The sequence below is a fragment of the Heloderma suspectum genome, chromosome 11 (assembly GCF_057233095.1).
Source record: "Heloderma suspectum isolate Gila_16-S chromosome 11, 16-S_ref, whole genome shotgun sequence".
NCBI lineage: Eukaryota > Metazoa > Chordata > Lepidosauria > Squamata > Helodermatidae > Heloderma > Heloderma suspectum.
Window position 1 is genome coordinate 1,241,429 of NC_139468.1, and position 8,846 is coordinate 1,250,274.

At 64.0% G+C, this 8,846-nt stretch overlaps 1 protein-coding gene across 1 annotated transcript; it reads left to right on the forward strand.

Annotated features, from left to right (window-relative positions):
- Window positions 1–1,827: 1,827 nt before the first annotated feature.
- LOC146336868 (uncharacterized) lies at window positions 1,828–8,569 on the forward strand. Its single transcript, XM_084817478.1, has 5 exons — window positions 1,828–1,864; window positions 2,487–2,723; window positions 4,554–4,567; window positions 6,662–7,847; window positions 8,055–8,569. The coding sequence occupies exons 1-5, from the start codon at window positions 1,828–1,830 to the stop codon at window positions 8,567–8,569; spliced, it is 1,989 nt and encodes a 662-aa protein (XP_084673604.1).
- Window positions 8,570–8,846: the final 277 nt, after the last annotated feature.

Below are 8,846 nucleotides of genomic sequence, written 5' to 3' on the forward strand. Positions count from 1 at the left end.
CGGGACGGCCCCGCCGGGAGCGCAGGGCTGCCCCGCCAGGCTCCGGATCCCAGGGGCTACACGGAAGCCAGCAGCGCGGCTCCCGGCCGAGGAACGTCCCGTGCGTCTCGGGGAGCGCGAGTGGGGAGGAGGCCGAGGCGCCGCTCGCTGCGCGCGAGGGCCCGTCTGTCACGCGGCCTCCGGCTCCCCGGCCGACCGCCCCGCCGCTCTTGCCTGCAGGCGCTCGGCTGCCCCAGGCGTCCTCGGAGCGCGCGGCGGGGGAGCGGAGCGGCCCGCGAGGGCGCCCAGCTGCCGCCCGACTCGCAGCTGCCCGCGTGCCGGCGGAAGCGCTCGCCCGAGCCCTGCCGTGGGCCCTCCTGGCGCGCCCGAGGGGCCGCACAGCCCCCTCGCCGCCTGGGGCGCCCGGGGCAGCGGGGCGCCGCCGAAGCCACGCCCCCGAGCGGCGCGCAGCCGCAGGCCGGGCAGCTCCGCGGCAAAGCCGCTCCCCAGGCCGGAAGCGCCGCCGCTCGCGGGCGGGCCTGGGGCGAGCGAGCGAGGCGGGCGGCCCAGGGCGGCGCGCGGCTCCTGCGCCTCTCCGAGCTGCGGGGCGGCTTCCCGGGGCTTCCGCGGGGAACGCAGCCGCGGCGGCTCGTCGCGCTTCCTCGGGGCCGGGCGCCCTCTCGGGCCGCGCTCCTCCCCGGCTCGCGGCGCCGGGGACAGCGCCGCGCTGCCGCCGCCTTCGTGACGCCGGCGCGACGCCTGAGGCCGCGGGTCCCGGGGAGCCCGCTGCCGAGCGCCGGGAGCGGAGCCGCTTCGCCCGGCTCCTGCGGGAGCCTCCGCGGCGGCAGGGCGCGCTGGGAAGGCCCGGGCGCCAGCCGCCGCCGCCCCGAGGAGGCGGGCCTCCCGCCACGCGGGCGCCTCTGGCGCAGCCGCCCGCCCGTCGCGGGCAGGGCCGCGCGCGGCGCTCAGCACCCGCGCCTCCCAGGCGGCCCGCGACCGGCTCGTGCGGCCCACGCGGCAGGTGCGCGGAGCCCGCCGGGCGCGAAGGCGGCAGCCCCCGCGGAGCTCGCGCGGTGGCCTGGGCGGCGCGAGGAGAGGGGCAGCGATGAGGGCCCGGCGGGCTGGCGTGTTCGGGGCGCTGAAGGCCCCCGCTGCTGGCAGAAAGGGGGTCTGCCGAGACCGGAGTGGGCGGAGGGCGGCGAGCCCCGCCCGCCCGCCTGCCTCGGCCCTCCGGTGTGGGCCTCCGTGCTCTCTGCGGCCCGCGCAGCCGCCTCTCCTGCGCGGTGGGGCCGCTGGCCCTCGGCAAAGGCCAGCCTGCGAGCCTCCCCGGGGCGAGCGGGCGCGCGCCCAGAGGCCGCACGCCGGGGGGCCCGGAAGCGGTGCCCTCCGGGGCAAGCCCAGGGGATGGGCAGGGAGCGGGGCAGGACTGGTGAGCCAGGGACAAGGCGCGGCTGGGCGGACGGGGCTGCCTCTGCTGGACCGGCGCGGAGGCTGCGCCGGGGTGGCTCCCAGGAGCAGCCCGCCGCCATCCGTGAACGCCCGGCGCGGGGCTGCAGCGAGGCAACTGTAGACGCCGGACTGACTAGTTTTACAGCACCCGCCCAGACACCCCTGTGTATGTGAAGCCCGCGGCTGACATTTCTCTTCTCTCCCGCACACACCCACCACCAGCAGCCATTGCTCTGTAACTGTTTCTGCATTCCAGATATAGCGCAAACATGAGATCCTCTGAACACGACCAGTTTCACATTTTAAACTCACATAAATCTTAGCGGCAGCATCACTGCACAAGAATAAACGAGTTTGCATCTGCTGCCGAATGCTAAACACGTTGGGTTGGGAACAAGCATGGTTTTGCCGGAGAAAGGGATGATCTCTATAAAAAGTAAAAAGAATGCAATGCGCATCTGTGCCCATGTGCATGCCCAGCCCACCACCACCACCCCGCTACAAAATGTTTTAAAAGTGAGAAGGGTGCGGGATGAGGTAGCCAACATGAGATGGCCATGGCCGCCTGGGGCAGGCCACACACAGATGGGGCTGGGCTCTGGCCCCAAGGACCAGCCCTGGCTGCACCGCTGGAACTGCAAGCAGAGGGGATGTGGCAGCCCCAAACTGGAGCCCTGCTAACCAATAGATGGACAATATCCGAGTGTGTGTGTGTGGGGGGGGGTTTCTAGGGCAGGGGTCCCCAACTTTGTTGGGGTCAGTGGCTGCATTTGGAATGTTGAGAGTATGTCAAGGGTGCGCTCACAAAATGGCTGCCATGGGGGGGACTGCTCATGTGTAAGATGGCTGCCACACTGGACATAGCTGGTCACCCAGCAGTCGTTTCACAGGAGGCCAGCTGGTGAGACTAAAAGGAAAGCAACATGCCCATGCACCGAAGTCCACAGCAGAGGTGGGTTCTGAGCCCCCAAGCACAAAACCTGAACTGGCGCCAAGATGATGCCAGAGGGCAGCCCCTCGCTTTGCAGCAGCCAGACTCCCCACTTGATTTTTCAAAGAACAGAACCTTAAGAACCAGGATGAGGGCCTGTGGGGGCCTGCAGGGCTCCAGCAGAGGGGTCTGCAGGCAGTGCGTCGGAGACCCCAGTCCCAGGGAAGGGCCCTTGGAGACAGCTGCGCATGGTGGTGCCTCCGGCCCCTCTTCTCGGCCCTGGACCGGCTGGAGTGGAGCTCTGGGGCTTCTACTCAGCTGACCGCTCTAGAGAAATGCCGAGGGGAGGGTGTTGGACTGTCATGTGCGTTTGATCCCGGAGGAAGCTGCTGGGCTAGAATGGATGTCGCCCTGAACTCCCGTGGGATGTTTCTGCAAAGCCCATTTCTGAGGCGAGGCTGGTGGCATGGTGATGCCCAAACCCACAGCTCCAGGGGTGGTGGCCCAGTCATGGAGCGCTTTCCCTCAGGGGTTGGAAGTGTACATATCCAAGGTATGTTTCCATCTGTGCTGCTGGCTGGATTTGACAGCATTGTTTTAATGTTCAGACTGGCTAAACTGTATTTCAGGGGCATGTTGCATGCCGCGTGTCAGCCCCTGGCAAGCGGGCAGTCGAGGGAAGAGCTGTGCGCCCCAGAAATGACTTGTGAGACCCCTTTCCCGCTGCTCAGTTGCCAGCATCCTGCAGGCATCCTGTTTGCCACATGTGTCTAGAGACTACCAGCGGTGGGGGAGAGGCAGGGAGGCAGAAAGTAAACACATTTCTTTGCAGTGTTTTTCCCCTGCATGTAGTATCTTTCTCTAATCAGAAATGGAATTTGTGGCAGGAGAGGAATACACTGCAATTACATGGGCAATTGAGCTTTATTGAGCATATTTTGAAGGAGCGGAGAGCATTTCCATGGCTCTCCATAGTAGAACTGGAGAGGTACAAGCATTAATTGGACAGCAATCTGAATCTGATTAAAAAACAGAAAATACCAATTGAAATATGCTGTTTACTAAAACGGATTCGGGTAGTTATATGGCAATTTAGCCATAGCAATGAAACACCAGCTGGGCACCCCCCCCCCCCAAGCCTGTTAGGGAACCAAAGTACAGATCATGAATTCAGAACTGCCAACTTCTGGTTTGGTTTCAGTCCTGCTTTCATTCATGTGGATTGGAATCCACCAGCCACAGCTGGGCCACAGGGATGGGGGGAGAAGTTTTTACTTCCGCCTGGTCTCCTTTCCTCCGGAGGCCAGTGCCAGGTGGACTGCCTGGCTCCAGGCTGCAAATGGCACAGCGACACCTGCCTCTCCACCCACGCGGCCTGAAAAGGAATTCTTGATATGGCCGTGGACAACATAAGCGTTTCTGACAGCTCGCTCTGGAGCAGAGGTGTCCAGCTGTGTCATGGGAAGGCCGCCACAAGGCTGCTGTTGTAGCGCAGGGGCATCCCCAGTGTCACAAAGGACGCTACGGCCCCAGCAGTCCCCTGCCAGAGTCGGGGGGAGCTGCTTTTTGCTCACTCCATCTCCCAGACTTCAAAGGTCTTCTAATACTTACTAGTTGCCACAGATTTTTTTTCTCCGACCAAGTAAGTACAAATATTTCTTTGGAGATCATCAAGAGCAGAAATTGCTTCAGCATGGAAAGCTTTTTTTATTTCAGTGCAATGGGTGGATGGACGGACAGATGACAACTGGCAGTCCATCGCAACGGAGGTCGCTCTTGTATCCCATCCCTTTTTATTTGAAATCAATGGCACTTAAATGTACTTAATAAATTAATTTAATACATTTTATACCACCCTTCAGTCAATATTATCAGGGGGGTTAACAAGATAAAAACAGTGGTTTCATGAGAATACAGTTCATGAATGAAAAGACAACAGGATAAAATAGGAGTAATAAAATGGTCAGATATTAAAAGCTCATCAGAAGGCAAAAGGACTGTGAAAGCAAAAAGATAATCACCAAATGTAGGTGGCGGATGAGCCTCCAAAGGGGGGCGGGGTGAGGCACCACAACCGAAAGGGCCCTGTCCTCCCCAGCTGCCACCTGCCTCACTTCAAGCCATGAGGGTGCTCAGAGAAGGGCCTCTAAATATGATGTTGGTGGATTAATTTTGGCTCAATTTGCCCAAATAGGTTATAGCCTTGCTGTAGGTTTGTTGTGGGGGGAGGGTGTTGGTACTCTGTGTTTGCACACAGTAATTGCTCCATCAGTGCTTGCAACCCTCATCAGGATGGGTCTCAGCAAGACAGAAGCTGAACTGCCCTGGGCAAAGGCACTTGCTAACTTGAGTAACAACCGGTCACCAAGTCTCTCCCTAAAAGAAGGTGATAGCGAGCAGCTCTTAAAATGCTGAGAGGCTGCAGACAGGCAGGCCCCACTGACATGCCTGGATTACCCCCACAGCCAGCTGGCAGGCTCAGCCACAAGCCCCCCACCCCTGCGCACGCACGCGCGTGCACACACACACACACTCCTCCTAAGTGCCCAGGCCTCTGGTTAGGTGCTTGGCCCCAAAGCATATCTACCTAGACACATCCGCCCTTCAGCGCCTCTCAGTCTCTTCCACATTACTTATACATTTATATGTTTAGAACAAGAGCGCAGAACCCCAGGTCTGGGGGCCAAATTCAGCCTTGTAGGGCTCCCCTGCCTCCCTTCCTCCCCACTCCTGATCGCTTGGTGGCTTCACGGCTGTCGTGCAGCGCCCCCCCCCCCCCATTCCAAAAGGCTGGAACGTCTCTCCTGAGGCCAAGGGACCAGAAGGCAGGGAGAGCTTCACGCTCACGTGGGCTGGGTTTGGGGCCATACTGGGAGGTGGCCCCCAAGAGCTTCTCTAAAATGGGATTCATCCCTTGGGCTGAGAGAAATTCCCCATCCTGGTTTAGGACATGTATAACAACCAAACGTAACATTAAGCCCATTTGCAGAGCACAATTAAAGCAAGCAGATCTAGCCATGAGCTGGATGTGTTAAAACCTCTGCAGAAGGCCAGGCTGGCAGGGCTTGGGAAAGTGGGGCTGCCCCACGCAATGGTGGCAGAATGCCTGGCTGGGGCTCGGGGCTGTGGCTGACCAGAGCGCTTGCTCCACCGACTGCTCTCTGGCATGGATCTCTTGCGCCGCTCCCTGCACTGCAGCCCCGGACTGGCCACCTGCCTGGGCGGCCTCTGGGGCTTCATTCATCTGCTCCGGGGGTCTGTTGCCCTGTGTGTTTCCCTTTGCACTCGCGCTACTTCTTAACATGTATAATCCAACTCAACAAAATATATGCTTTTAAACCAACAACCCACCGAGGAGGGCCGTGCCCAGGCCTCGTTCAAAGAGGAAGGCATCCCCTCCCATCCCGCCCCTTGACGCTTCTTCCCCCCCCCCCACGTGCACAGCCCTCAAGCTCCTGCTCGCCTTCTCCCCAGTTCCCAAGCCTCTCCTGGGACCGGCTCCTGCTCTCTGTGGGTTGGCAAGGGATCTTTTGCGCTCCACATAAATGCAGGGGGGGGGAGCAAAGGCGGTGGCAGGGGGGGCAGCATGTCGCACCCACACTCTTCCATTCAAGAGCACATTGTCTGTGGGGGGAGGGATATTCTTATACTTCTTCTCATCTGATTGTTGTTGTTCAGTCGTTCAGTCGTGTCCGACTCTTCGTGACCCCATGGACCACAGCACGCCAGGCCTTCCTGTCCTGCGCACTCTCCCGGAGCGTGCTCAAGTCCATATTCATTGCATCCGTGATGCTATCTAGCCATCTCATCCTCTGCCGTCCCCTTCTCCTTTTGCCTTCAGTCTTTCCCAGCATCAGGGTCTTTTCCAGGGAGTTTTCTCTTCGCATTAGGTGGCCAAAATATTGGAGCTTCAGCTTCATTATCTGTCCTTCCAATGAGCGGTCAGGGTTGATTTCCTTTAGGATGGACTGACTGGACCTCCTTGCAGTCCAGGGGACTCGTAAGAGTCTTCTCCAGCACCACAGTTCGAAAGCATCAATTCTTCGGCGCTCAGCCTTCCTTATAGTCCAGCTCTCACAGCCATACGTCTCTACTGGGAAAACCATAGCTTTGATTATGCGGACCTCGGCGGCGCCTGGGCAGGGGCGCACAAGGCGCGCCCCCGGCGGGGGAAGGCCGGGCCAGACGCCGAGGCGCGCGGGCGGGCGGGCGCGCGGGCGCTTGTGCCCGGGACCGGCGGGCGCGGCCCGAAGGGACGGGCCTGCCTGAGCTGCCACGGCGCGGCGCAACCCGGGCGGACAGGCGCTGGGGGCCGCGGCGGCGAGGGCTCGGCAGCGTGGCGGCGGGCGCCGCGCCCCGACCTTGCAGGCCGCCGCAGGGGCTGAAAAGGCCCAGGCGCCCCTCCAGCGCGCGGAGCCGCCGCGCGGCCGGCAGGACGGAGGGGAAGGCGCCTGCGCTCCGCCTTCAGCCGACCCGGAGGTGCGGGGCGGAGCCGGCGCCCCTCCTCCGCAGGCCAGGCTGTCCGAGGCAGGGCCGGCCGGCCGGCCGCGGGGCCCGGCTCCCCGCCGGCTGCTTCCGAAGGCGGGGCGGGCGCCCGGCCGGACCTTCCGCGCCCCGCGGCAGCCTCGCGGCGCCAGCCGGCTGATCCTGGCCAGGCCAAGGAGCGCCCCGCCCCCGGGCCCAGCTCCGGCGGCCCGTGCCGCGCGCGGCCTGCAGAGGCCGCCGAGCCCCCGGCCGCGCCTCGTGGGGGTGCGGCGGGGGGCTTCGCAGGCGAGGCCCTCGGCTCCGCGGCCCCCCGTCGCGCGCGAGACGCGTTGCCGGGAGACGGGGCCGCGCCTCCCCGGGCGCAGCCGCCGCGGGAGCGCAGCCCGCGCTCCACGGCGATCGGCCGGGCTGGAGCCGTTCCTGCGAGCCGGTCGCGCCCAGTCGGGAGCTGCCGGCGCCGGCCTCCAGCCGTTGCCTCCCGCGCCGCTGCTCCGCGGAGTCCGGCGCGCGCGGAGCGGGGCACCAGGCGGCGTCGCGGTCCGCGGACGCAAAAGCAGCGCGGAGGAGGGGAGGGGCGGGCGCGGCTCCTCGGCCTCTGCCCGGAGGCCCGGGCGCCGCCAGGCCGGCCCGTGCGGAGCAGCTGAGCCGCGGCGCCAGGCGGCCCCAGCCCGGGCCGGCTGTCGGCGCCTGGCGGGGAGGCCCAGCTGCGGCAGCAGGAGAGCGGGGCGAGGCTGCCTGGCGGGTGCCGCTCCCGCCGCGCAAGACTGGCCGGAGGGGCGGGTGGGCGAGCTGCAGGGGGAGGGCCGCGTCAGGCGTCCCGGCGCTGCCTTGCTGCCCGGCCTGCCGCGCGGCGGCCCTCGGCCTTCGCAGGCCCCCGTCCCCCGCGCGAGGGCGGCGGCGCCCCCGAGCCGCGCCGCGCCGCGGAGAGCCAGCTTCAGCAGCGAGCGGCCCGCGCGTGTCCCCTGCGCGGGTCCTGGGAGGGGCGCGTCTGGGGGCGAGGGCGGTGCTTCCGCGGGGGGGCGGCGGGCCCCGCGCGGGCCAGCCGGACCTCAGCGGCGACACCGCAGATTTCACACCAGCTGCAAGAAGTTGCTCCTGAGAAGCCGTTTTGTTTCCTATGAAAGGAAGCCGCTTTGAATGGTAAGACGCTGAAACGTGCCGCGTCCAGGTGGACTTTGATGCCTGCTGCCCCCTGATAACCGGGAAACAGCTGAGAGGGTGAGGTTGGCGGGGTGTGGGGTTCCCAGGAACCACCCACAGCGTGGCCGGCAAGGAGGGCAGGAACGCTCAGCCAGCTCCCTTCGCCCCTTTCTGCCCCGCTGCAGAGGTGAGCCTGCTCGCAGGGCTCCTAGGGCCGGCACCCAGGGCAGGCCTGCTTGGGCCCCTGCCAAGGCTCCACTGCCCCACAGGGGCCTCTGCCAGAGCCCCGGGGACATGCGCTGCCACCTCTTCCCGGTGTCACCCGCTTGTTCCCCACCTCTCGCTCTGGCCCCGGGGGGGGGGGGGCAGGCGCTGCAGGCAGGCTCCCTGAGCAGGGAGGGGGCCTGGTGCCGGCTCTGGGGGCCCTGGTCCCAGTTGCCACAGGGCACATGCAGGCCCGCTGTGCCCGGCCTACGGAGCCGCCTGGCTTTTCCCCTCGCCTGCTGCACAGCAGCTCTCACAGGCCCACATCGTGCAGCTGACTCGTCCCCCATGGCGTTCGTGAACAGGGTGTGTGTGGCCTGACAGGAGTTCAGGCCCTGGCTGGCTGGGCAGAGGAAGCCAGCAGGGCAGGCAGACAGGTGGCCATGCAACATTTTGAAGCAAAACGAAACCCTGGCCTGCAGAGCAAAGCAGTGCTGCTTGCATGCAGAATTAACCGAGTGACATTTAAATCCTGTCCCCAGAGTTTAGAGCAAAACAACTGATTTATGGCCTCCCTTTCAAACATTTGCTAGAAATTGATTTCTCTTGTTTGGTGCTTGCTGCATAAGAGAGAAGACAACTATTGATTCCTGAGAAT

Coding starts and splice junctions, on each gene's coding strand:
- LOC146336868 (XM_084817478.1), top strand. CDS start 1,828: ATGGTTTTGCCGGAGAAAGGGATGATCTCTATAAAAA. Junction 1,865..2,486: donor AGGGATGATCTCTATAAAAA/GTAAAAAGAATG, acceptor GATTTTTCAAAG/AACAGAACCTTAAGAACCAG. Junction 7,848..8,054: donor CGCGTCTGGGGGCGAGGGCG/GTGCTTCCGCGG, acceptor ACCGGGAAACAG/CTGAGAGGGTGAGGTTGGCG.